Source organism: Tasmannia lanceolata, unplaced genomic scaffold (genome assembly GCF_043159265.1).
Source record: "Tasmannia lanceolata isolate RefF3 unplaced genomic scaffold, GAP_Taslan_0.1 ptg000037l, whole genome shotgun sequence".
Taxonomy (NCBI): Eukaryota; Viridiplantae; Streptophyta; class Magnoliopsida; order Canellales; family Winteraceae; genus Tasmannia; species Tasmannia lanceolata.
The window spans coordinates 4,902,186-4,928,731 of record NW_027518714.1 but is presented as its reverse complement, the minus strand read 5'-3'; the positions used below and the strand labels follow the sequence as shown (position 1 = coordinate 4,928,731).

The following is a 26,546-nucleotide window of genomic DNA, read 5'->3' as shown; positions in this document are numbered from 1 at the left end:
TCCAGATTTCACTTGTTTGCAGTGTTTTTTTACTTGAAGATTTAATAAGAGAGGGCAGATCCATATTCGGTATTTGTGTGTGGACGATGGATGGATGGACCCATTGGACCGACAGTAGTTGTTGTTGGATGATGGGATTTCCGCACATTGCTAATTGGATTCAAGCCAACTTCAATTTTAGATCAAGTGGTATCATAGCCTGCCACTTAGAGTACCCAACATCCAAACCCCATTTTGGATCATTAATTTTGGGAAATGTTATGAGCACTACTGTATTCTGATGATCGCACTCCTGACTTTATTAAAAGTAAGGTATGGCCCGCATCATAGGATGATCCAAACCATCCATTAGTGGTGCACACCCTAAATAGGTTGCGCCCAAAAAATCATTTCCTTAGGTTGATCCTAACCCTCCGATCTGTAGAGGTACTGAGTGATCCTATTCCTCTATAGATCGGAGGGTTAGGATCAACCTATGGAAATGATTTTTGGGGCACAACCTATTTAGGGTGTGCCCCATCTAATGGATGGTTTGGATCATCGTATGGTGCGGGCCATACCATACTTTTAATAATAAAATGCAATTTATTTTGGCTACCGATGTTGGCACTACGATTTTTTGATAATTGCATACACTCACTCACTCAGCTTGTCTTTATTATTTCAACATCTGTCAAAAGGTTATTATAGTTCCCAAAATGCTCTCAGAAGCTAATTAAAAGGAAAAGACAAGCTAAGTCAATGTTTGGGGGAATCTTGTAGCAGATCTACAGAGTTTCTAGTAGTTTTCGTAAAAAAAAAACATTTAAAAATATACAAAAAATAAGCATTGATTAACGGGGCGAGGCGGGGCGGGGCGGGGACAACTTCATCCCCTTCCCCTTCCCCTCCCCGCACCGGGGGAATTTTAAAATCCCCTTCCCCTCTCAAATCGGGGAATCCCCGCCCCAAACGGCGGGGCGGATCCCCGCTTTTTCGGATGAAATTGCCAGCCCTACTATCCTCATTCAAGAGAACCCGAAAAAGCGGCCAAACCCATTCGACTTTTTACAGTTCAAAAAAGCAACAGAGAAAACACTTATTCATTTCTTCCAAAGAGGAGCAAACCCTAGGTGGGTTAGCTTTTTATTTCTCTCTGCAAGCATCTTGGATTTGAGATGGATCTCTCAACGAGACATCGACGCCCTGCCGTTTCAGAACCCTCTTCTTCATCCTCAAGCAGCTACTCGAAACTCGATAAGCCTGAAAAATCAGGAGAGAAAGAGAAAGTGGATGGTTTTAACTGGATGATTCCTTTTTATGCCCTAGCGATTCTTAGATACATGAGTGCCACTTCCAATATCATTCATGACTGTGACGAGGTCTTTAATTATTGGGAGCCCCTTCATTACCTCCTCTACAGATCCGGATTTCAAACCTGGGAATATAGGTTTATCTCTTCCTATTTCTATCCTCTCTTTTTTCCCTCTCTGCGATTGATTTTATATTCCGTTTCTGTAAACAAAATCGATCTCTAGTCGTGTTTAGTTTGGATTCTGAGAACCGATTGTGAGTCCAAAACCGATTATTGGACTAAAATTTAGGTTTAATTTTGAGTCCGATCGGGTTTGGACTCACAATCTGTTCTCAAAATGCAAAACAAACAGGGTGCAATGTTTGTTAGGGAAATTTGTGATTGGTAGACTGTGAAGTGTTATTTGAAGCAATTTATCTGATTGTTTCCTATATATTTCTTCTTTCTTTTCTCTCTCTCTCTCTCTCTCTCTCTCTCTCTCTCTCTCTCTCTATATATATATATATATATATATATATATATATATATATATATATATATATATATATATACTTTCATTCTGTTTCACTTGCGACTTTTATTCCAATCTGATGGAGCCCATTACATGATGGTGTGGAAAACTTAAACTGTTTGTTAAACGTGCGGCGTGAGTGGATCGATCATTATTTCATAAAATTTGGACATGGAAGGTTATGAAAATGGAGGACAAAGAAAAGGGTGGTGAAAATTGAAGTAGTGAAATATAAATGGGAGATTGCTAAGTAAGATATGTATGTCTCTATGGAGTGGTGAAAATTGAAGCTGAATCTGTTGAAGTGGATACTCCTTTGAGAATTTTTCATACTTTAGTTTGGAGGCATCTTAAGGTTTTCCACATTGTTTACAATCCTTAGGCCATGCTCGTTTCCCCCAAACTGATTATTGGACTCAAATTACAATAATTTTGTGTACAATAATAGGTTTGGAGCTTACCATTGTTTATCATAATCTCAAACGAACAGGGCCTTAAAATTTGAAAATATTGTCTGAAGCGATAACTTGGCAAGCTTGGAAAATTACCATACTTTGGATGTTTTGACTTTTGAAGTTGTTGCTAATATTAGAATGGCTTTATCGTGTGAGGCTGTTGGCAGCGCATAAAAATATTGTTAAGATGCATTCTACTTTTAACAAAACCCACCTAAGCTTTAGTCTCACTATGTTGGCTGTAGGGATTTATGTTATCGATTGAAATTTAGACCATCTTCAGTAAGCTGGTAAGTTGAATTAGAAAAGAGGTATTCGAAACTGAAGGGCGCCCTTGCAAAAATGGGGTGAAAGGGCGCCCCCATTGGCTGCAAGGGACGGTTGTGCATCTATAATAAATGCAAGTCAAAGTGTATTAAATGCAGAACCGTCTCTTGCAGGCAATGGGGGCATCCTTTCACCCCATTTCTGCTAGGGCACTCCTCAGTTTAGCTTTCCTCTAGAAAGGAATAGTCTTAAATAGTCACTCACTAGAGAGAAGGGTCCTGTAAATTTCCTTTTATTCTTTGTCACATGACTCTTTTCTTTAGATGTTTCTATGTGTGATTCTTCTGTTCAATTATGCCATTTGTATCATTGTACTTGACCGAGTGTGATGTTTCCACTACATGCAAGATCAAACAGTGGTATTAAAGAGAATAGTTTGACTGTGAAAAACTGGAATTTTCTCTTGACAATTCAATCATGACATATTGCAATCATGTGACCAAAGTTTGATTCACGGAGGATATCTACTTTGTAGTTTTTGACAAAGGCAAATCAAAGGGGGTCCATTTTTAAGATCAAGTTTGACAATAACTGAAATCATATCTGTAGATGCAGTGATTATTACAATTAATGAATGGGAGCGACACAAACCATTTACATGTTATCCAATTTGACGAGCAGACTATAACAACTGGATAAGGCTTTGTTCTGTATGTTCAAGTGCAGTTGGGTGCCAAACGTGGAGAGAAACTATTGCATGCTATTTCAGTGTAGCGAACTCAAAGCCCCAACTCTGCTGGTCAAAGTAGCATTGGTGGGAGCTCAATCCATGCATTTAGATTCTTCATCTGCATGTACTCTTGCCTATTGATGATGGCAATAATATCAGTGTATTTGGCAATTTATCTTTCTACTTGGATTTGTCTGTGCTTGAAATCTTTTAGTTTGTTAAATTTTTATGGGATTTGCTAGGAAATTTCACAGAAAACCATTTTGCGGCCCACTTTTGCAGGAGAGAACGGCCACAGAAGCTCACTTTTTGGCAGATTTTATCTTATTCATTTAATTCATATGAGGTGGCTGTACCTGTGATTTATCGATGTGAAATTTTCTTCATTATCTTTGTGTTGCTCCCCATTCCTAATAGGAGCTTGTACTTATATGTGTGCATATTGTAGCTCTTAGTTTGCCCTCCTGTTCTATGTGTATGTTCTTTTTTTTTTCACAAATCAGTGGCTGGACCTGCTTCCTAGTTGTTCAGTGAGGAAAAATGAGCTGGATTTGTTTTTGCTTGACAATTATGTTCTGTTAATTTGTTATACTTAGGTTTAATTTATCAATGCAATGCGGTGAATGTCAATGCTTGGGTGATTTATGGAAATTTTCTTGATTATATCTAATTTGATCCCAAGTCCTAATAGGAAGGTGTACTTATGTGTATGAATGTTGCAGCTCTGAGTTTGCCCTCCGGTCATATCTGTACATTCTTTTTCACAATGTAGTGGCTGGACCTGCTTCCTGGTTGTTCAGTGAGGAAAAAGTGAGATATTTCACTCTTTTCTGAAGTACTTCTATCATCTTGTTTATTTAATTGGTATCTAAATTTCATTTTTGCAATAATTATTTCAATATTTATTTTCACTTCTCCTCTACTCATAACAAATACCTGCTTAAAATATTGTCAGGTTAAAGTGTTCTATGCGGTAAGACTCTTCCTTGGTCTCATATCAACAATCTCAGAGACAGTTCTGGTGGTAGCAATTTCCCGGAAATATGGAAAACGACTTGCTTCTTATACACTCGCAATGCTATGCTTGACCAGTGGTTGTTTCTTTGCTAGTACAAGTAAGTAAACTGTTTCCTATCCTATGCCAGATGTTTCCAGATTTCTAATTAGTATCTAACAATTAAAAATTTTCTATGTGCTATCCTATGCCATTTGCCTCACTGAGAATTGTTCTGTACTTTTGCCTTTCTTTCATCTCCCGTCGCTCTGACTCCACCTTATGGGGTACCTTTACCAGGTTTCTTGCCTAGTTCATTTTCTATGTATGCTGTCACTCTTTCATCGGCACTATTCCTTCTAGAGAAACCTGCCATGGCGGTTTCAGTAGCAGCTGTAGGTGTCATCCTTGGATGGCCATTCTCAATCCTAGCTGTTCTACCAATTACAGGGTACTCTTTAGTTACTGGAAAATTCAAGCGAGTGTTCCTTTCAGGCACAGCAACTTCTCTTGCCACACTTGTAAGTTAAGCAGTATTATTTTGGGGCGCTACGATTCTTTTTCAGATATATGAATCTCATGTTAGTAGTGACCATGGTTTTAAATTTCGGTTTCGGTACCGGTTTCGGACCCCACCAAAATCGAAATTTCGCTCGAAATCCAACGGACTAATAAAAAGAATATTTTATTCATTATCGAAATCCCTGAAATTTCGGGATAATTATAAAATAATTGAAAAATTGAAAAAATTGGTTGAAATCCCTAAAATTTCGACCGAAATAACAAAATTTCGAAATTTCGTACGAAATAATGACACGTTTCGGGTATGTGCCATTTCGGTTTCGGTCTCCACTGAAACCTGAAATTTTGGATTTCGGTCGAAATTTAAAACCATGGTAGTGACAACATTTGACCGTGACCAGTTTGTTCTCGTTATTTGCACTTTTACATCGTGAATATTTTGGGTTTACTCCAGGTACTCTCATTGCTGGTTGATCATTTTTACTACGGAAGGTGGACATCATCCGTGCTCAATATTTTGCTTTATAATGTTTGGGGAGGTGGTGAGAGCCATTTGTATGGGACAGAAGGGCCATTGTTTTATCTGAGGAATGGATTTAACAATTTCAATTTTTGTTTCATTCTTGCTTTACTGTTCTTGGGAATTCTACCGATTACTAGGAAGAAATTCACACCAGATCTGTTGGTTGTCGTTTCACCTATATATATCTGGTTGGCATTTATGTCGTTGCAGCCCCACAAAGAAGAAAGGTGAGAATAATGCTCTTTATTATATATTTCTCATTTTCTGCTAGAGGCTCATGGAGGACATTTGGTGTGTTAGATGCGAAAGATGAATTTTCTATGTAAGTTTTCTGTTATAAGACCATTTTGATAGTACAGGGCATTTGGTGTATTAGCTGTGAAAGGTGAATTTTTTATGTAAGTTTTCTGTTATAAGATCATTTTGATAAAAAATTGTTATAACTTCATTTTGACTTTGGTCATATTTCAGATTGTTTCTATATATGTGCAGATTGTAGATTTGCTTTGAAGATGAAATGTTACTTTTTGTGAGGAGAGCTGTGTCTCTATATAATGGGAAACCCATGTCGAGCTTCTGTAAATTTATTGAATTCAATGAATTTACATATTTTTAGCTGTTCAAAAGCATCAAAATAAGCTTAATTTTTCAAGATGGATTTTCATGTGTCTTGACTCTTGATCATATCCAATTGGTTGTTTTAATTAGAGTGCATCACTCAGATTTGATAAGATAACAAAGTTACCAGAAAGTATGGAAGGCATGAACAATTATATGATTTGAATGTTTTCCACCTTGGAAAGTTAGTGGTCTATTGCATATTTTTCGAGAATATTATTGTGTGTTCATATGCTAGAGATAAATGAAAGGTCAACTTAAAAATCCTGTCAATGTATAATTGTTGTCAGTAATGCAGTTTATAGATTTACGACGTGTCTTTAACTATCTAGTTTTTTGGTTCTTGTAGGTTTCTCTATCCAATATACCCACTTGTTTGTGTCGCTGCTGCAGCCGTTATTGAGAGTTTTCCAGATCTTTTCCGTGATAAATATGCCATTGATGATTCTCTATATGTTACGGTGAGCTTGTGCTGTCTCTTGCGATCTACATCTTTTAACCGCATACGATCTATCCCTGAACATGCTTCACTTTCACATGCGTTCTTGAAACAGATTGCTAAAGTCCTCAGACCTCTGGTTCTTATGATCATATTGTGTGCCTCACACAGCCGAACATTCTCACTGCTTCATGGATATTCAGCACCTTTAGAGATTTACAAGCATTTGGAACATCATGAAGATGCTGGAATAGGTAAGAAATAGCCTGGGTAGATTGTCTGTAAGTCTTAAAAAGCATTCCATGTCACTGTCCTCTAAGGGGCTGTTTGGATATGTGGATTTTAGAATCCAGGTTTTAGTTGAAAGCTGTGAAAAGTAGGGGCAGAAAACGACGGACGCCCTTCTTCTCTCGTCTGCCATCATGGATTTTGAGTAAGAAATCCAGGTTTTAGAAACCTCTCCCCCATCCTGAGATTTCTAAAACTTGGAAACACGTCGATCTTCTACGCTCTTGCTGACGGAAAGAAGGGAGAGAATCAGAAAACGACTGCTGGTCGCCTTCTTCTCTCTTCTCCCATCCAGAATTTTGAGGAAATCCAAGATTCTAAAATCTGCGTATCCAAACGGGCCTTCTTTTTCAAAATTTTAAAATCAGTGGTTTTTTATTTCTCACCCTTCTTTCGGTCAGGCGAGAGAGTAGGAGATCATCCCATGTTTCTAGGTTTAAGAAATCTCATGATGGGTGAGAGATTTCTAAAACCTAGATTTCTTACTTAAAATCCAAGATTCTAAAGAGAAGCGAAATGGACAGTCTCCTTCTTCTCGTCTCCCATCCAGGATTTTGAGGAACTCCAAGATTCTAAAATCCGTGTATCCAAACGTCCCCTAATACTATTTGAGGAATTGGATGATACACGTTTTCTGTGTTGATCTGATGGACACATTTCGTTTCGCAGGTTCCGTGGTTTGTGTTGGAAGTGAGTGGCATCGGTTCCCTTCTTCCTTTTTTGTCCATTCATATGTGGGTGAAGTTCGATGGATAGATGATGGGTTCCAAGGGCTCCTTCCTTTTCCATTCAATTCGACCATGGGAGGGACTGCATCAGCACCTCCGTATTTCAACAATAAGAATCAGGCTTTTGATGGGCAATATGTAAAATTCTTTCCCTCTTCGTGATCTCATTTTTGCAATTGCATGTGCTTTTCCTGTTCCTTCTTTTCTTGCGCTGTTTCAAATAAATATCCAATTTATGTATCAAGCTTCGATTGATGTCACAGCTCAAGAATATTGAAGCATGTACTTTCCTTGTGGAACTGGATCTGAGACGACCATATCCTGCACGCGGAAGCGACTTATCAACATGGGAGGTACCGATCATTTCGAATTCCATTCTGTTTGTGTCATTGTATGTCTTAGGCCATGTTTGGCCACCATGAAAAAAGTATTCCATGGAATATTTGTGGGGCCCGTTCTGAGAGGTTGGTGGGAGATGGAGATTTATGCTGTCTACTCCTGCACACTCGATTCTCTCCCTCTCCTTCTCGGCCTTTGTCATACAGTTGGACCCACGAATATGGGGAATGATATCAGCACACTGCAATGTTTTAATAAGATGCACGAAAGCATCTTGTTGTTTAGTATTTAAAGGGCTTGCAAGAGTTTTTTGTGAACTGTAATATCCTTCTAAAAGACCTTTAAATACTAAACAACAAGATGCTTTGCACAACTTATTAAAACACTGTAGTGTTGATATCATTTCCCATTCTATGGAATAATTTTTCATGGTTGCCAAACATGGCCGCCCTGTCATTATCATTCTCATCATTATAGAGATATTGTAAATTTCAGGTAGTTGCTGCGATACCTTATCTGGACAGGGAGCTCTCACCAGCCCTCTATCGATCCTTCTTCATCCCGTACCTCTGGCAGGAGAAGAATGTGTTTGGCTTGTACAAATTGCTTAAGAGAATACCCAAATGATATGTTAATCTAATTGGTTCCTAACAAACAATTAATTTCCCATCAACCTTTACAAGTTTAGAGGAGAGCTTGGTTAGATGTTACAGAGCCGGTTCCACTTATGTTACAAATTTTGTAGAAGTTTATTCTTGTGACTGTAACTCAGAGATTGATTTTATGATTATGAGCAATCCTTATTTCTCTTTTACCATCAAATGTAACTGAACTCTGTTGCATAGTTATGCCATTTACTCAACTCTTCTCTCTCTCTCTCTCTCTCTGCAAGATTCATTACTATGGTAACTTTGTCATCATCGGTAAATTAGGAAAGAGGTTTCTTCAGATTCCACGTGGGCCAATCATAGGTAAAGATGGGACCCACTACGAGGCAGTGGTGGGATTGGTGAGAGACCTCATTATATTACAATAAGTTCACGTTATACTCAATCCAAGAATTTCCTCTAAGTCACTATTTCGAACAATCTTAACCATTTCCGATTGACCATTGACGATTCATTCGTGAAACTAAATTCGACCATTCTCGTCCATTGGATTAAAGGGACCCCAGATGCGATACGGGACCCACCTGTATTTTTTTGTTGTGATCAGTTGAGAAAACCGACAAAGAACGGGTCAATGCATTCTCCACCCTCCAAGCCCCACCTAATAAACTGAATCCTCCGAAGATAACTGTCACTCTTCCATTTAAACCTCCTCTCTCCACTCTCCTCTCCACTCTCAAACCTCTTCTTATAAGCAAAAAAAGAAGAAAACAAATCCAAATTATAAAAGAAAAAATGGCAAAATTTCATGCCCTCTCAATCCTTGCAACCTCTCTATGCTTCTTCGCCCTATTCCGCTCCGCCTTTTGTCACGATTTCATCTTCGTAGAAGGGAAGGTATATTGTGACACATGCCGCCTTCAGTTCGAAACCCGGGTCAGCGAATACATGCCAGGTAATTCTCATCAAATTCAATTCCATATTTTTTTCGCATTCGAATTGAACTAACTTTCTCATCAGTGTCAATTCCATATTTTTTTTTTATGTGAAATGATTTTAGCACTCCAATATTTTGATATGTGGCGAAAGTAGGATGTTGTTTTGTTTATAATCCGTGTTGTTAGAGCTTTTTGGGAATTGTAAATAACCTTTTGACTGCCCTTTAAAAACAAAACGACATCCTACTTTCGCCCCCTATCAAGATATTGGAGTGCTAAAATCATTTCCCTTTTTTTATTTCTTGAGAAAATTTTATTAATTTCTTATAATTTAAAACTAATTGAATTGTAGCCGCCAAAGTGCGAGTCGAATGCCTTGACCGGACGACTGGGCTTCTTACTTATACCATTGAGGGTTTAACGGACCCATCGGGAAATTACAAAATTCCTGTGGAAGGAGATCACGAGGACGAGATTTGTGAAGCGGTTTTGGTCAGTAGCAGCAGACCCGATTGTAATGAAATTACTCTCGACCGATCCCGTGCCCGCATTCAGCTTTCCAAGAACAACGGAATTGTCTCCGATTCTCGCTTCGCGAATCCGTTGGGATTCATGAAGAAAGAAGTTCTTCCCATCTGCCAAAAGATCATGCGCGAATTAGAACTGATTTGATGAAATTGGGTGATTAAATTGCCACTTCAATAAAGAGGCTATTTGCTTAATATCTTTTAATGGGTTTTCTTGTGTAATTCGCCTGATTTATAATAGTTGGTGAAGATGGATTAGGATCCGAAAGTCCTTCTCAATTTTAGTTTATTGTTTTTTCTATTTTTTTGAGGTTGTTTCACATCCGATCGTGAGTAAATGGATCCCCAAATATCAGCTATTCGCTGTTTTGTGAATGGCTGAGGTGAAACAATCCCCGAAATTTTAGGCAGATGTTAAAATTTGGATCTTTCTATGCGTGTAGAATGGTGGGTCCCACCCCATCAGAACATAGGGTCTAAAATGGACCCCCCATCAAAACATAGGGTGCAGAATGGTATCGCCGCCCTAGTTGGAATTTTGCTATTGGACAAGGAATAACTATTTATACTGATGACTCCCTCGCGGCCCTATCAGAACACATGCTGTGTCACTATGCTTTCCGAAGAGGAAATGGAAAACCCTAATGCATTTTTTTTATCTTGGAAAATAATTTCTATCGAAAACCCATTTACAAAAAAAAAAAGTAAAATTTATTTTTAATAGAAAAAATTCCAATAGAAATGATCGGTGGGAAAAAAATATTAAGAAAATTTTCCATGGAAAAATTCCAGTGAAAAATTTTCATGAAAAAAATGAGTGACAACTGACATTTAGCATATATTATAGATTCGGTTTTAAAGATTATACGCATAATAAACAAAGACAAAGAAAAACAAAATCTCAATCTAGAGCTATTGTTATTATTAGGGATTTGCTAGACACCATCGCAGACGGCACATTTTGCAGCTGGGCTGTTGCATGTAAGAGCAACATCACCTCAAATGAATTAAGGGCCCGTTTGGATGCCGAGAAGATTTTGATTTGGAATTCTCACATTCACAACCCTTTTTGCGTTGACATTTGGATCCCAATCAAATCCTTGAATTTCCAATTCAGCAAGTCACAGTGAAAAAATTCAGATTTCCAAATAAGCTATGGAAATAAGAAATTGGAAATCACAGATCTGGCAGTTTCCTTCACCCTCTTGGCTCCTCAACCTCTTCCCTGCGGCAGGAATTACCCCCTTCCCTCTCTGTCTCCCTCAACAGGAGCCTGCAGATCTATTCATTTTGTATTGAAAACTCAATTCTAAATCCAAATACAAAATCTGAGGTATCCAAACGGGCCCTAAATGAAAACTACAAAATCTGTTGAAAAATGAGCCGGATCTGGACTAGCAAAGTACTTTCTAAGAAAGCCATTTCGCAACTCACTTTTTCAAGAGAGAACAACCCCTCTTCCCTCCTGTGAAAAGTGAGCCATTGCGAAATTACCCAGCCAATGGAGGCGACCTTGCAGAAATGCGCTAAAAGGGCACCTCATTGGCTGAGAAGGACGGTTGTGCATTTTATTATGGCTGCATGTCAAAGTCCATAATAAAATGCACAACCGTCCTTTTAAGCCAATGAGGGCGCCATCTTCAGCACATTTCTACAAGGGCGCCCTTCAGTTTAGAATACCTCTTATTATTATTATTATTATTATTATTATTATTATTAGCAATTATGATCCAATAATTAGCTTTGGACTCAAAATCCAAAGTGAGCTGGGCGTAAAAGTAGACAATTTTTTATTTTTATGATACTTCATTTACAAACAACTATTGTTTAATGTGGGGGCATGAGAGAGAGAGAGGAAGGGGGGGGGGGGGCAAGAGAAAATACTAAAACAAGAGATCTAAATTAATCCATTACGAGAGAGCATCATTCCCTAGAAAGTTCAACAATAATTATTTGCTTTGGAGTAAGGAAACAAGAAAGAGACAAGCAATCATTACACGAGAGAAATCCAAGAGAATCCAAGGGAGTCCAATGCATTTTGGCAACCAAACTTAGAATAGCATGCCAAATCCAAACCAAATTCCGATAACTGCCGAGCTTTTGTGCAACCAAACGAAGCATAACGCAGAGTTGCAGAAATTGATAGGGGTGAAAAATTTTCACTGAAAGAAAACAAATGACAAAGGAAAGAAACATGTCTTGTAGATAGATAGGTTGAGTCGGTGGACCTTGGAAATATCGCCCATTTTGGGAGGTACTCACCGGCAATAATTTAAAATTCGAATATTTCTTAGCCGTTGTGAGCAATAAGTTTGGGATATGTTCTTAACGATGACTATGGTTAGATTAACCCATGATACACCAAGAGGCTAGGATCATCCAGTCAAGGTGTTCTCAAGGCCATCTGGTCGACCTTATAGCTTGCCATTCGGATCAACGGATGTGATAACATAAATGAGGCAGATGTGGGGCCCTAACATAGTGTCTTTTAGGTAGGAGCATAAAAGTGACTTTCATTCGAACATATTCCATTATTCATTTTTAATGCACCGATACTGCAACTCGGTTGGCCACTCGCGGGAAAAAGTAAAATCCCACCCTATTTGATAGCGGGAAAAGTAAATCAAATTCTGATTCTCTCAACTAAACCCTCTACTTTCCTACTTGCAAAAAACCGTTTCACGTCATCTTTCATCTAAACCCTCTCCCTCTCTCTTTAAATTCCATCTCCCTCACCTAAACAGTAAAAACCCATTTATCTTTTTTCTGCTTCTACAATGGACTGTGGTGGGTTCTGTTCTTGCAGGGCTGAAACTCAGATTTCAGCGGTTATTTTTGATTTGGATGGGACCACATTAAACACGGGTGGGTTTTTCTTTCTCCTCTTTCTTTGATGGGTTTTCTTTATTTTGGGTTTGTTTCTTGAATTTCAATGGTTATTTGCAGAGAAAGCAACTAAGGATGTTTTGAAGGACTTTCTTGCGAAATATGGGAAAGTTTTGGATAAAGAAAAGGAAGATAATAGGTTGGGGAAAATGCATAAGGAATCAGCAGCCTCAATTGTTAAGGATTATGAGCTTCCATTGACAGCTGATGAATTTTCCAAGGAGATCATTCCTTACTATCAAGAGAGGCAATTCTCTGTCACAGTTCTTGTTATCTTTATACCCTGTCTTCTTCTTTTTTTGTGTTTTTTGTTTCTGTCTCCAAAAATAATCACATCTCACTAATCATCTTGTAGGGAATTTAACCGGGTAGAACTCACCCATAAACGCTAGCCATTAGAGGGAGGGTGCCCATTCCCATATAACCTCAGGTCTCATCCATCTTACTTTACTGATGTGGGACTATTTTGCTTTTGCGTGGAACCCCAACAATCTCCCTCTCCACGCGGAAGCAACGTGAACCATCTCGCCCCTCCATGCAGCGGCAACGTGGTTCCACAAGATACTACACCAGGGTTCCGAGATCTTCCCCGAGGGACATTCCCGCCCTAGGAGGCGGGGTTACCACGTCCTGAGTTCTGATACTATTTGTCGGGAATTTAACGGGTAGAACTCACCCCTAAAAGCTAGCCGTTAGATGGAGGGTGCCCATTCCCATCCATCTTACTTTACGGATGTGGGACTATTTTGCTTTTGAGTGGAACCCCAACACATCTATTATACATGAGACCAATACCTCACAGATGAGTTATTTGTGAAGTTGAAATATAAGCCTTCTATTTGGTCTGCTATTACAATGATGAATTTTTTATCATAAAATGATGCACAATAATGCTCAATTTCATTCGCGAGTCACATATGTGAAGCTTGTACAGCAATTGAAAACTTCTGCTGATCTGTGAAATTTACATTCATCTAGGTGGCCACAAGCAAAAGCACTACCAGGAGCTAATCGCCTTATTAGACATCTTCATAAGCATGGAGTTCCATTTGCACTTGCTTCCAACTCCTTAAGAAAACATGTAGAGGGAAAAATCTCTCACCAAGAAGGTTTGTATTTTCTTGTTTATTTGACTTAGATGTCCTTGTGCATTTTTCTATTTCTCTTTGTTCTGGATCCAATGACAATGTAGCATCCACTAAAGCTGTTAGTCAACGCATGGTGTGAACCCATGGTTTCAAATTTCCATCTCTCCTTGGTTCTTATCAAGTTCCACGCGAGCTAGTGGAAAAAATCCCAGCTCTATTCGGCATCCATACTAATTGATCATCTCGGCTAGACAGGCCCATATTAGAATTGATGACAGTATTGACAATATCTGGAGGTAGTACATTAGCAAATTTGGTTGTCTCCTATTCACCATACCCATTGACCTTGTCTTTTTTCTTCATTTCTAAGTAAATAGCCAGAACATTTTCAACTTAGGCAGGTTACCAATCCACTTATCAGTCCTAAATTTGATGATTATTCATTTACCAATGATTCACTTCACTTTAGAAAACCACATTTCCTTCATAAGAAGCATATCCCTCCAAAAGCTTAGAGCTACCAACCTTAGGGAGAGTCAACCAAAAATAGTTTATTCTTAGGTACCCTGTCTTCATAAAGTCACTCCATATGGAGCGGCTGCTATGAAGCCTGTGAATAAAGCTTTAAACCTAAATGCCATGCCCATCTCCTTCATCAATTTAGTATCAATCCCTCCCTCTTTTTTTTTTTTTTACAAATTTTATCCCATGCCAACCAATGACACTTATTCCCATGCTCTGTCGTGCCCCACCAAAAGTTTACTAATATACTTTCCATTCTTTAATGAATCTGAGGGGACGATTCATGGCTGGATGAATATAAATTGGCATCGAAGATAACACATGGTTCAATAAAACTAGCTAATCTCCTTGAGATAGTAACTTTCCCCTACACATCCGTCCACTCTACTTCTAACTTTGTTGATAAGTTTCTCAAAGTATTCAATCTTCTGTCTTCCCTTGAACGACACACTTGGCAAGGAATATGGCTCCTTGAGATAGTAACTTTGTTGACAACACCTTGCTGCCCATCCCTTACCCTATAAAAGACACACTTGGCAGCAGCAGGTGATGAATGAAACAAACACAACCAAAAAAATTGAGCAAAGAATGTTTTGAAGTATCCCAAAGTGACAATGGTAATGGAATTACTATCCAAGCCATTGGAAAACTGACAATTTATCCGATGTAATGATGTACAACTCTGAGAGTTACCCCCCTCAAAGGTAATGAGAGCATGGGACTCAATAAGTAAGATACTAATTATGCAGAGGAGATGTACAAATTATGGAGAGAAGATATTTATTCTTACTTTCACAACTCCATTCTATTGAGGTATATGAGCACAACTGTTTTAATAGTTGCTGATAGTCAATAAAAATGATTTTGATAACGGATTGAAACTGTGTTCTCTCCAATTACGAATATACAAAATGCATTTCTTAATTTATATTGTCTTCATAGCAGGTATATCCATGTAAATCAGGTGTAATCATCCATGAATGTAAAAAAGTAGTAATACTCTTGAAGTTACGACATTGGTGCGGGTCCCCAGATATCGGCATGTAAAAGTTCAAACAGTACCCTGGTCACAGGGTTGCTTTAAAAAACGATAATTGAGTACTTTTAGTGAGCAAACATGCATGAGAAGCAACACTTTTATTCATAGCAAGTCCAGACTTCAACATGGAAGTTTCTCTTTGTGGATGACCTAGTCGTCCATGCCACATAGACCACAAAATTTGGACCAACAATGAAGAATGTAGACAAACTGGTGAGGAAGTAATTCCCCTTTCAAGGCAAGGAGGCTCTTTATAATTTATTTTTTATTTTCCTTCATTCCATTGTCATTTTATTGGAATTCAATGCACCCTATTTGATATTGGGTAACTTTACGTAGATGATTTCTGTTTGATCACTAGCATATTTCCTGGTTTAATTGCCAATTGATATTGGTCGCTTTTGAACCCTTACCTAGGTTGGGAGGAATTATTTTCAGTGATACTTGGTGGCGATGAGGTTAATTCTGGAAAGCCCTCCCCTGACATGTAAAGATTTTTGGCATTCTAAATGATATGAGTAGACGTTTATATGCTTCACTTTGAAGTTTCTAAATACTAATGGCCATCCATTCATGTTGATACTATTCTTTTGATGTCTCCAACTTGTTATATAGATTTCTGGAAGCAGCAAAGAGAATGGGTGCAGATGCAGTGCATTGTCTAGTGATTGAAGACTCTGTGTAAGTCAATCAAAACAATAAATGTGTTCAATAGATTAGTTGAATTTGAATGCATAATGTTAACTAACCAACTTCTCCAATAGCTTAAGCTTTTGGAGAAAGGTGTTATTTATCTTTTATACTTTAACACTCCCCCGCAAGTGTGGTCCACTTGGCAAACACGTGGCACATGTGGTTCTACTTTGGGCCGACCTTCGCATGTGGATTTTTACTATCCGGGAGGTTTGAACTCGAGACCTTTTGCTCTGATACCATGTTAACTAACCAACTTCTCCAATAGCTTAAGCATTTGGAGAAAGGCGTTATTTATCTTTTATACTTTAACACATAATATACTACTACACCATATTTAGTACTACGGAATGCATTTTTTCTTTGTACCCATAGGTAGGAGCTTGAGGATTCCCATTTAAGCCCAGCTAACGTATTGATGAAGAAAAATAAGCAAAAATAGAATATCTGTAAGTTCCTTGAAGGCACTAGCCCATAAGTCAATTAACCCTTAAAACAGGCAGATTATCTCACATCTCGGACTGCTTTGTGGCTTGCCTACTGCACTTAAAAACACACTAACCACTTCATACTCATAGTCCTTTATAACACATGTGAGGCATCTATTAACAGGGGCTGGCTCTCAGAAGAGACTAATGAAAAGCCAAGGGAGACCATATAAACATGCACAAATGACCATTATAGTAGTGCCGCATAATTCTGTTCAAAGATGCCATGGGCTCCAAACTTCATAACCTTAGTAGCATCATTATCTTAATAAATGTTCTAATTGTACGCACTTGACAATGCCTATCTTTCACTAGCATGTGTGTGTGGGCATGTATAAATCTTCTTTCATTCTTATTTGCCTTGAGTTTTTTTTTTTTTTGGATTGATTTTAGTTTTAAATATTAGGGTGTTTCAGAATCTTCTTCTCCTTACCATACTAATAAGGGCATTCAGGGGTGAGCTATTTCATAACCAGTCGAGTAGCCCAATCATACCTTAGGGGTGCTTAGGTTGCTAAGCAAAGCAAGCTTCCTACTGATCCCCTTGGAATATATCTTCCTAGAATTGTTAAGTGTTTTGGCCGGCAGTATGTTGCTCAAATACACATTTAGAAATCATCACATGAGCAAGACAGCCATCCGTAAAGGTTCAACAAGATCAAACACCTAATGACATACGTTAGTGCTCTTGTCTAGAACTGTAAGGTCCATTCTAAACAGAGAATGTATACAACCACATATACATATTCTTCAAATAAACACAAATTATAGAAAATGATGAAAATTTAATAAAGAAAGTATAATATAACGAAGCAATAGAATATAATGATAGAAATTTATAGGATTTGAAAAATAAAGAGAATAATTGATTTTTGAAATAAAAAACGGCTCCATTAATCTGTAGATCGGACAAGAATAACTCACATATAAGAAAATAGAAACTAAAATGTGTATGATAGTTTGTTTTTTTAGAAATATAGTTTCCCCTATATTTAAGGGTCCGTTTGGATGCTGGGAAGATTTTGATTTGGATTTCTCACATTTGTAGCCCATTTTGTGTTGTGATTTGGATCTGGATCAAATCCTTGGATTCCAAAATCAGCGACTGACGGTGAAAAAAATCAGATTTCAAAATATGCTGTGGAAATAAGTAATTGGAAATCTATAGATCTGGCAGTTTCCTTCACCCTCTTTGCTCCTCAACCTCTCCCCTTCAGTAGGAAGTTTCCCCCTTCCCTCTCTCTCTCCCCCTCAACACGAGCTGGCAATCTATTCAGTTTGTATTCAAAACTCAATTCCAAATCCAATACAAAATACGAGTTATCCAAACGGGCCCTTAACAGGTAGAATTTCGACATGTCGACCAGAGTTTTGTAATTCACAAACTAAATTGGTAGAGTTTCAGTTGACATGACTGAAACGTTACTGAAATCTGTACATGCCGTCCAGAGGATGTTTCGGAAAGGGGATATAAACGGAACTTATTGGTTGTTTCATATCGGCTTCAGTCACATTTAGAACCATGAAGATGGGTGCTACAAGTGAAAATACAAGCAGAAATATGGAAGGTGAAAGTTACTAATATTTTAATATTGGTACAAAATAAGCTACCCCATCAAACTGTGCCCATTGACTGACTGGCTTACATTACCAGTTAGTCTATTGATTGACTTGATCCCACAGCCAGCACATCAAGCGCCATTTTGATAGAAATTATGGTGGCTCCCCAGGGAGATTTGAATTCTGAGATGTTTTCAACAGGATATTGGTAATACCGTGTGGAGTATCTTTGGTGCTCCCAGTATCTATAGTCCTGGTGATGAAGACCTGAATATTTCCAAGGGTCTGCCTCTGATCGTTAAACGGAATTTCCAACATATTACAAAGTTGGCTACCTTTGAGTCTATCTTTATGGGCAATTTTAGTGACATTTTGAGTGATCTGTCAATCATTGTGATCCTGTACATAAGGCATGATGTTAAGTCTTTCTTCTTCTTTTTTATCTCAGCATAAGCTGAGATATATCTATCAAACTGTTTGAAAAGTGGACAAAGTGACAAACAGGTCTCAGTAATCTATCTTCCTTCAGACCTTGCTAACATGGAGGCATTCCTTCATTATATCAATGTGTGTGTAATAACCACTTATTTATACTTTATAGTAGTGTCTAATCCACATTATATTCAATGGGCATTTCACATTCAAATGTAAATATATGATCCAATCATTCAATTGGTCTTAACCCTGCATGTTCCAACCAGGGTTGGTGTTACAGCTGCAAAGGCTGCTGGAATGAAGGTAGTGGCAGTTCCCTCTCTCCCAACTCAAACTCATCGTTATTCTACAGCAAATTCTGTGCTTCATTCGCTATTAGAGTTTCAGCCTGAGATATGGGGTCTTCCACCATTTGAAGACTGTACATCTCTATTCAATCACTCTTTCATTTTTCCTCATCAAAACATTGGTTTCCCGAAATCATCATCTGATAAGACTTAACGGTCCACAGGGGTGCAAAATGCATTGCCAATTGAACATTTGTTTGTGGAAGGTATAGTCAGCAAAGGAGATCCTCGTGATGGATGTACATTCTTGAGTATAACTGCAGGCCAGTGCACTTCCTCTGATACTTGGTAGCATGGTTTTAAATTTCGGACTTATCCGAAACCGAAATTTTAGCTGAAATCCTGAAATTTCGGTCGAAATTTGGTATACGCACTCAAAATACTGTTTTTTTGGGTCGAAATTTTGGTGATTTCGATCGAAACTTTGTAAAAGAATAAAAAATTAATCTTTTTTAACAAATTTAGACGAAATTTTGTTAATTTCGGCTATTTCTGTTTCGGTCTCGGATTTCGGTCGAAATTTAAAACCATGCTTGGTAGTTTCTAGAGTCAATAGCATTGTTAAATGTTCCAACTGTTTTCCATAAACAGTACTGAATTGCCTGTGTAACATGTTCCTTTTTTCTCTGTAAACAATCAGACGAAAGTTCATCTGAATCTCTTCCTGATCAAGTTTCTGGAGTTTACTTTGGTTGGGCAAGACTCGGCACACATGGGATCTTCAAAGTGGTGGTGGCCATTGGATGGGACCCTCACTCAGATATTGCTACAACAATAATTGTGAGTAACTTATAATCTAATTATAAATTTAGAGACAGGACAGCATATTATCCATTGATCATTTTAAAAACTCTTCCATCATTTTTTCAGGAAACAGTTAAGTTTGCTTCTCAAAATGGTCTGAAATCTTTTGTTGGAGAAAATTAAAAAAACCCTCCAAATTTTGACACAACTAGTTATGGTTGTTGGACAGTTCTGTTAATACATATTTTGTTCTTTATTTTTCGCAGCAACCATGTCTGATTGGTGAATTCAATGAGTACATTTCTGGGGAGCAATTGCAACTCTTGATTGTTGGATACATCCGGCAACTGAGCATCGAGGTATATAAAAAATAATCTGAAACTTGACTCGGTAGATACCTCATTTTTGTTGCCCGTTGTTTAGTTGTGGACTACATTCATTGTATTTGAACTATACACTGAATTTCAGTTTATGATTCAATACCCTTGAGTTTGCTGGGAATTCCCTGAATTTTGTATTGTGACTGTACAGGAGAACAATTTGGGAGGCTTTGACACAATTGAAAAAGATAAGAGCATTGCAGATGGTGCTTTGGATCTTCCCATGTTCAGCAATACAATGAGCAGCCCTCTATTAGCAGAAAGCACATGTCGAGGATCAGGCTGCTGTGAATGAAATGACCATTATATTCATCCTTGAAAAAATCCCATAAGTGATCTTACAGAAGATATGATGTCTGTAACTTGAAACTTGAGACCTCTTCTTTTTAACAGTTTTTGTTAAGACTTGAGTAGTTTTATCATAATTTCTACAATTTAGATTATGTTCTAGTATTCAACAACAACCCGTTGTAGTCTAGTTGGTATGATACTAGGCTCTCACCCGAGAGACCCAGGTTCAAGTCCCGGCATCAGAACTTTTTAATGATCCTCTACAGATCATTCTACGGTTTGGAGGAGTAGGGGTGCAACTCAGGTCGGGTTTCCAAAAACCCTACCCTGAAAAAGAATTAGTCTAATTTTTTTACAGGAAAACCCGAGATTCCTAAACCCGACCCTACCCAAGATAGTTTCTTGGGTTGGGTAAGGTTTTCATTTTTTTCAGTTTGGACGAGTAGGGGTGCAACTCGGGTCGGGCAGGTCGGGTTTTCCAAAACCCTACCCTGCCCGAGAATTATCTCGGTCGGGTTTAAATTTTTTTTCAAGAAAAGCCGAGATTCCTAAACCCGACCCTACCCATGATAGTTTCTCAGGTTGGGTAAAAACCTGACCCAAGTTGCAACCCTAGTTTGGATCACGACCTGTTTGCATTGGGGTCCAACAAATGATCTGACACAGAACTGCATATTTTGATCCAATGGACGTATGGATGTCACAAAACTCCAAAGCAGAAATGGGAAAATCGTGGCCATTCAATGGATGGGCCTTTAAAAATTCCATTTTCTCGTAAAACCGATGGAGGAAGAGAAAAAAAAACAAATGTAGGGCTTAAGTTTTGTAAAATAACTACACAAGAAAAGAACAAAAAGAAAAGATAATACAAACATTAAAAAAATAAAAAGGAAACCAAGAGAGAGAAGCAGGGGAAGAGATTCTGAGCATCTGTTAATTTTTCATGCGAGATAGAAGAGGGCATCGGTCATGAGAATGATGTAGTGCAAAATCCTTACAGGAACATTCCTGAAATTCAAAGGAGGTAATCTCAACTCTCTCACCCTAAAATTTCCGCCGGTGGAACTGGAGAACGACCCGTCCTCGCCTTTTAACCACTGAATCCTGACCCTATTCGAATCCACCTTCCTGAATAGATAAACTAAATCAGCACCGCCCAAAACCGGATATGACTTACCGTTTGTCATGAAGAGACTCCACCCGTTACCCAAGAGGATTCGAGAGAACGCATCAATAGCATGGATGCGGTCTCCGGTGAGTCGCGCAAAGAGCGAAAGCGAAGAAAGGCGGAATGGGAAGCGGCCGGTGGCGGCGGGGTTGCCGGAGACCAGCTTGAAGAGGCCTTTGGAGAGTCGGATGAAGCGGCGGAGATGAGAGGCGGTGGCGGAGGAGAGGGAAGGGAAGGGTAGGGAGGCGAGGAGGAAAGGAGAAGAAGGCCATGAGAAGAGAATGTTAGAGATAGAAGGGTCTGGGGTTAAGTCCATGCCCATGTCTCGCGCGATTGTTGCTAGCCTCTGCATGTCATGGATGATTTCCTGGGTTGGGAGGAAGATCAAGAAAGGAACGCTCTTTCTTCTTCTTCTTCTTCTTTGTTGGTCATTATCGCCATGATGCTGATTTAGAAGGAGAGGGTCGTTAATGGTTTCGCCCAAAACCAGAGATCGTAGCAGCTTTAGAGAGAGCATCTTCCTATTTTTCTTCTTCCTGGGGTCTGATAAGATTATATAATCTGGATGGGGGGATGGTTACCGTACACGTGGCGGGATTGGGTTATCCTATCAGCGGTGATGTGGGCTGACAATATATAGAAAAGGTTCGGTTGTTGTACTTGGTGTCTTTTCACCTACGATATCGACTTTTCTCCTCGCCTTTGGATTCTCATTCCCCATAAATGCTAAATCTACACGCGCGACTAGTGTCTAGGCCTTACCTTTCCTAGTTACGGGGCACCATATATGGCAAGTAGGGCATGGAGATCACACGTGTATGCTAATAATGCAAGTGTAGACTAATGTGTGATGCACTAGTGGGGTCACCTGTAACTGATGTAATGACGTGGAGCGGTCCCGGCCAAAGAATATGGGTTTTAATTAGCCTAGGGTGGATGGAATTTTCTTTTTGTGTGGGTGTGAGTGAATGGGTTTATAGTATGGTGTATATGATAACCCATGTGAGGGGCATTTTTGTCCTTTATGTACCTAGCGCTAGTATAAGTAGGGAATTTCTTTTCATTTTAGGGGACTTTTGACGAAAAATGAAGAAGAAGCTGAAGGTGTGAATGTTTTGGGCTACTGCTACTGCTACTGCTACTAGCAGAGTTCCTTTGCTGGGGAATTCACAGTACGTCTTTCCCTTGATTCCTCTTTATCCTTAATCTCGTTGCAAGCGAGACTTCTGAATTGTGGATTCGATTTTATCTCTATTGAGAGTACATGTTGTGTGGCATGGGAAATTAAATGCTTCCTGTGTAGTTTGTTTGGGTTGAGAGGAGTCCAGTTCTAAAAAGTGATCATTGGGTATTTTGTCTTATTGCCACTTAAGATGCACGGTTGTTGGATCTCAAAACCCTTGAATGCATTGAAGCCCCTCATTTTCTCTTCTTGTTCTTGTTGCCAATAAAACCCTCGGAGCTTCACGCTTCTCAGACAACTTGTCCTGCGTCATGTAACTAATGACCTTAGGGCCCTTTTGATACCTCATATTTTGTATTTGGATTTTGGAATTCAGCTTTGAATAGTGAATACAAAATGAATAGACCCGCCAGCTCATGTTGAGAGAGACACAGAGGGAAGGAGATACTTCCTACTGGAGGGGAGAATTTGAGGAGCAAAGAGAGTGAAGGAAACTGTCAGATCTGTGGATTTCCAATTTTCTTTAATGATTTGATCCGGATTCAAATCATAATGCGAAAAGGCCTGCAAATGTGCGAAATCCAAATCAAAATCTTCTCAGCATCCAAACGGGCCCTTAGTGATTTTCTAGTGGGCCCATGTACAATAATGAGTATTTACATGGGAAATGATATAGTCCCCCCCTTTACTCCTCCATACCACGCCTTCTAGTGTAAAAATAGTAGTCATATAAACAGGGGTGCCCGGGAAAGAAAAGGAGTGGACTATCTCACTTCCAATTTAATCAATGACCCCTACATCGAGAGTGCCTAATGAGTACAGAAAAATAATAGCTCATGTGTATACTAACAAGTGTATACTATTGGAGCTCATGTGTAATTGTGTATGGCTCAATGGCTAAGAAAATTAATGCATGTCATATGTATATAGAAATTATACGCGTACAAACAGGTACAAACAGCTGTTGTTTTATCAAATATCAAGGGTGGTACTTTCAACGTACTACCTTTACATGTTTGTACGCCCATTCATCATATAATCTCTCCATACATGTATACTCGGAGAAAATACATGGTAGGGCGAACATCAATAGCATATTTTTTTAATCTACTGATATTTGCATGCCCATGTTTTGCGAATGACAGTATGACACACATTGACTTGTCTTTTCCTTTTCAATTGGCTGTTTAGAGCTTTTTCGAACCATTGGATAAATGGATTTTATAATCCATGAATGTAAACTCTTTGATTTTACAAGCTAAAACCTGGGTTTTATAAGTTAAAACATGGATTTTCTAAGCGAAAACCAAAATATTCAATCCAGGCTTTAGCTTGTAAAATCTAGGTAGATTATAAAATCCTTGTATCTAAACTCCCCCAGGAATTGTAGTAGCTTTTGACAGCTGGTTAAATATTGAAAGAGAAAGCGAGTTTGTCTCTTTCCTAACATCTCCCTTTCGCACCCAATGTGTGCCACTTGGGCTTGATCAGATCGGCAATCATGAATCCGCCGGTCCACTTCCATTGACCCTACCTTGATTGGATGATCTAATCAACGGTCTTGATTACACATGTGTGTCCCATGTGGACCAAAAATTGATCCAACGGTGACCATCAGCCTAGTCAGACTCCATAAAAATGTCTCACTATAACATCAAATGCCATGATTTTATTTAGCACTTTCTGCAAAAACCAGCATTACAACAGAAAGCAAAAGGAAAGAAGATTCTCCAAGAACAAAGATCTTAGTATTTTAGGATGTAGAAAAGCAACAAATGCCCATGAAGCTTGTGACTTGGATACCACTCCCAATTTCCCTTCTTTCTGGTGAGACTCTCGAGAAGTATTTTGGTCCCTACCTTTTTGTCACAGATCCGAAAGCCTGTAAGCAATCCAAACTTGCTTTTCTAAGCGTTAGACCCACGCCAACACCTCCCCACCAGAGGTCACTCTTTTACCACCAAGGTCTTCGTATTTGAATGGAATAATGATAGGTCACTTGCATTGCCAAATGGAGAGAACCTTTGACACAAGGAAGAATGTCTTTCCCTTTTGAAATGAAACTAAATTTCAGATTTCCAGGAATTGTGTTAGGTCACTCTCTCTCAACTTTCTTGTAGTTTGCATGTGAAATGTAAATATCTTTCCGAAAGTAGAAGAAATTTTACATCATGGTTGAAATTAAAGATGATGCCATGATTTTTGAGTCCATTCACAGGAACGTCACTATGTGTAGTCTCCAACTCCACTATCATTTCTTCTTCTCAAAATAATAAAGATAGCCTGGCTTATACAAGCAGACATACCATCGGCTCACCAAAAATAAACAAAGGTGTCTTTTAAGACTATAATAGCTCGTTGCGTAAAATTGTAATTACACTCCTCTTTATATATTAATAGAAACGAAGCTGTTTTGCAACCCTTTAAATTTAGGCATTCCACCTAATTTAGTAAGTGATATAGTCGCGCCTTTTTCTTCCTAGATCCACCCCTTTTAGTGTATTTACAAATTTACGACCACTATTTTTAGTTTTTACACTAGAAGGGGGTGTTGCTCAAGGAAGAAAACGGGGTCGAATATATCATTCCCCTTTAGACCAATTACCAATGGGAGACAAACATTAGGCAAAATTATCAACATGACCCATGCTTTTCAAAATTTATCAATGGGGACAAAAGAGGTCTTGTCAGTAAAAGCTGGACGAAAATACCCTTTTGCATTTACAACACGTTTTGACCTTGTTTTCTCCTTCTTCCCTCTTCTTTTACTTTTCCATTATCACTTTTTTGATTTTTTACCCTACTAGTCATCTTCCTCCTTGTTCACCCACCATTGTTGCTGGCAAATCTTGAAAACTTGATTGTTGAGTTCTTACCATCTATCTCTTTGTATTTAGGTTTTGTTTTTCTTTTCTTTTTTAGGGTTTTGCACTATTTCTCATTCCTTTGTTTCTGATTTATCTTGTTTAGGGTTTAAGCGATTTATTTTTTAGGGTGAGTTCTGGAGATAATGCATGGATGGCTTCATTCACTTTTTTGGAAGACAAGTGGTTGTATAAGAAAAAGTTGATGTAATACATGAATGGATGGCTACACATTTTTTTATTTACTTAAATTTTTTATTTTGTAATACACAAATTGGGATGTAATACATGAAGCACATTTAATGAAAACAACATCCATTTCTTTTGTTATTTCTATCATGAGCAGAATTATAATGCCATTAGAAGAGTTGCTATAGGCAGGGGGTTTTATAGCAGAAGGGGTTTATCAACTCTTTGGAAGGGGGATAGTAACTCTCAAAAGTAGGGTTACCAATTTTCGAATGGGCTTATCAAGTGCTTGAAAATTGGCCGAGGGTACTGGAGTTTTGGAAGAGAGTTTTCAAGTCTCTAGGATTGGAGTTATCTAGTATAAAAAAAATGGGTCACCAATTTCCGAATGGGGTGATCAAGTCCCTAAAAATTGGCCAAGGGTACTAGAGTTTTGGAAGGGGGTTTTCAAGTCTCTGGGATTGGGGTTATCTAGTATAAAAAATGAGGTTACCAATTTCTGAATGGGCTTATCAAGTCTTTGAAAATTGGCCGAGGGTACTAGAGTTTTGGAAGGGGGTTTTCAAGTCTCTAGGATTGGGGTTATCAGGTATCAAAATGGGGTTACCAATTTCCGAATGGGGTTATCAAGTCCCTAAAAATTGGTCGAGGGTACTAGAGTTTTGGAAGGGGCTTTTCAAGTATTTGGGATTGGGGTTATCTAGTATCAAAATAGGGTTACTGTAAGCCCAAGGGTCTACTCTCCTATCTTGTTTTGATGATTCTAAACATAATTGATTATGTTATTGAATACTAATCAATTTGCCTTGAAGTGTTGTGTTTAAGATAGGATTGATCATTAAAGAAACCAACACACTACATGGTCATGCTTGAAGATGTACCACACAA

General features: G+C 38.5%; 4 protein-coding genes across 4 annotated transcripts; 3 read left to right on the top strand and 1 right to left on the bottom strand.

Moving 5' to 3' along the window:
* The first annotated feature begins 1,003 nt into the window (after positions 1 to 1,003).
* EBS3 (Alg9-like mannosyltransferase family) lies at positions 1,004 to 8,582 on the top strand. The gene is made up of 10 exons (XM_077372617.1): positions 1,004 to 1,429; positions 3,980 to 4,067; positions 4,213 to 4,372; positions 4,552 to 4,772; positions 5,228 to 5,523; positions 6,264 to 6,375; positions 6,469 to 6,607; positions 7,311 to 7,507; positions 7,633 to 7,722; positions 8,204 to 8,582. Exons 1-10 carry the CDS (start codon positions 1,158 to 1,160, stop codon positions 8,333 to 8,335), a joined length of 1,707 nt encoding a protein of 568 aa, XP_077228732.1. The 5' UTR covers positions 1,004 to 1,157; the 3' UTR covers positions 8,336 to 8,582.
* Positions 8,583 to 8,993: 411 nt separating this feature from the next.
* LOC143862281 (olee1-like protein) lies at positions 8,994 to 10,084 on the top strand. Its single transcript, XM_077373299.1, has 2 exons — positions 8,994 to 9,271; positions 9,607 to 10,084. The coding sequence occupies exons 1-2, from the start codon at positions 9,112 to 9,114 to the stop codon at positions 9,924 to 9,926; spliced, it is 480 nt and encodes a 159-aa protein (XP_077229414.1). The 5' UTR covers positions 8,994 to 9,111; the 3' UTR covers positions 9,927 to 10,084.
* Positions 10,085 to 12,454: 2,370 nt separating this feature from the next.
* On the top strand, positions 12,455 to 20,366 carry LOC143861167 (bifunctional riboflavin kinase/FMN phosphatase-like). Its single transcript, XM_077372094.1, has 10 exons — positions 12,455 to 12,646; positions 12,728 to 12,914; positions 13,646 to 13,776; positions 15,734 to 15,803; positions 15,932 to 15,997; positions 18,759 to 18,913; positions 19,004 to 19,102; positions 19,480 to 19,619; positions 19,850 to 19,942; positions 20,115 to 20,366. Exons 1-10 carry the CDS (start codon positions 12,559 to 12,561, stop codon positions 20,256 to 20,258), a joined length of 1,173 nt encoding a protein of 390 aa, XP_077228209.1. The 5' UTR covers positions 12,455 to 12,558; the 3' UTR covers positions 20,259 to 20,366.
* Positions 20,367 to 21,042: 676 nt separating this feature from the next.
* LOC143861165 (topoisomerase I damage affected-like protein) lies at positions 21,043 to 22,029 on the bottom strand. Its single transcript, XM_077372093.1, has one exon. It carries the CDS (start codon positions 21,937 to 21,939, stop codon positions 21,196 to 21,198), a length of 744 nt encoding a protein of 247 aa, XP_077228208.1. The 5' UTR covers positions 21,940 to 22,029; the 3' UTR covers positions 21,043 to 21,195.
* Positions 22,030 to 26,546: the final 4,517 nt, after the last annotated feature.

What these genes read in the sequence shown, in the direction of transcription:
- EBS3 (XM_077372617.1), top strand. Translation starts at nt 1,158, where the DNA reads ATGGATCTCTCAACGAGACATCGACGCCCTGCCGTTTCAGAACCCTCT. An exon ending in CAGCCCCACAAAGAAGAAAG is followed by an intron (nt 5,524 to 6,263) that starts GTGAGAATAATG and finishes TGGTTCTTGTAG; the next exon opens with GTTTCTCTATCCAATATACC. An exon ending in GCGACTTATCAACATGGGAG is followed by an intron (nt 7,723 to 8,203) that starts GTACCGATCATT and finishes TGTAAATTTCAG; the next exon opens with GTAGTTGCTGCGATACCTTA.
- LOC143862281 (XM_077373299.1), top strand. Translation starts at nt 9,112, where the DNA reads ATGGCAAAATTTCATGCCCTCTCAATCCTTGCAACCTCTCTATGCTTC. An exon ending in GGTCAGCGAATACATGCCAG is followed by an intron (nt 9,272 to 9,606) that starts GTAATTCTCATC and finishes ATTGAATTGTAG; the next exon opens with CCGCCAAAGTGCGAGTCGAA.
- LOC143861167 (XM_077372094.1), top strand. Translation starts at nt 12,559, where the DNA reads ATGGACTGTGGTGGGTTCTGTTCTTGCAGGGCTGAAACTCAGATTTCA. An exon ending in AAAAATCTCTCACCAAGAAG is followed by an intron (nt 13,777 to 15,733) that starts GTTTGTATTTTC and finishes ACCCTTACCTAG; the next exon opens with GTTGGGAGGAATTATTTTCA. An exon ending in TCTTCCACCATTTGAAGACT is followed by an intron (nt 18,914 to 19,003) that starts GTACATCTCTAT and finishes AACGGTCCACAG; the next exon opens with GGGTGCAAAATGCATTGCCA.
- LOC143861165 (XM_077372093.1), bottom strand. Translation starts at nt 21,939, where the DNA reads ATGCTCTCTCTAAAGCTGCTACGATCTCTGGTTTTGGGCGAAACCATT.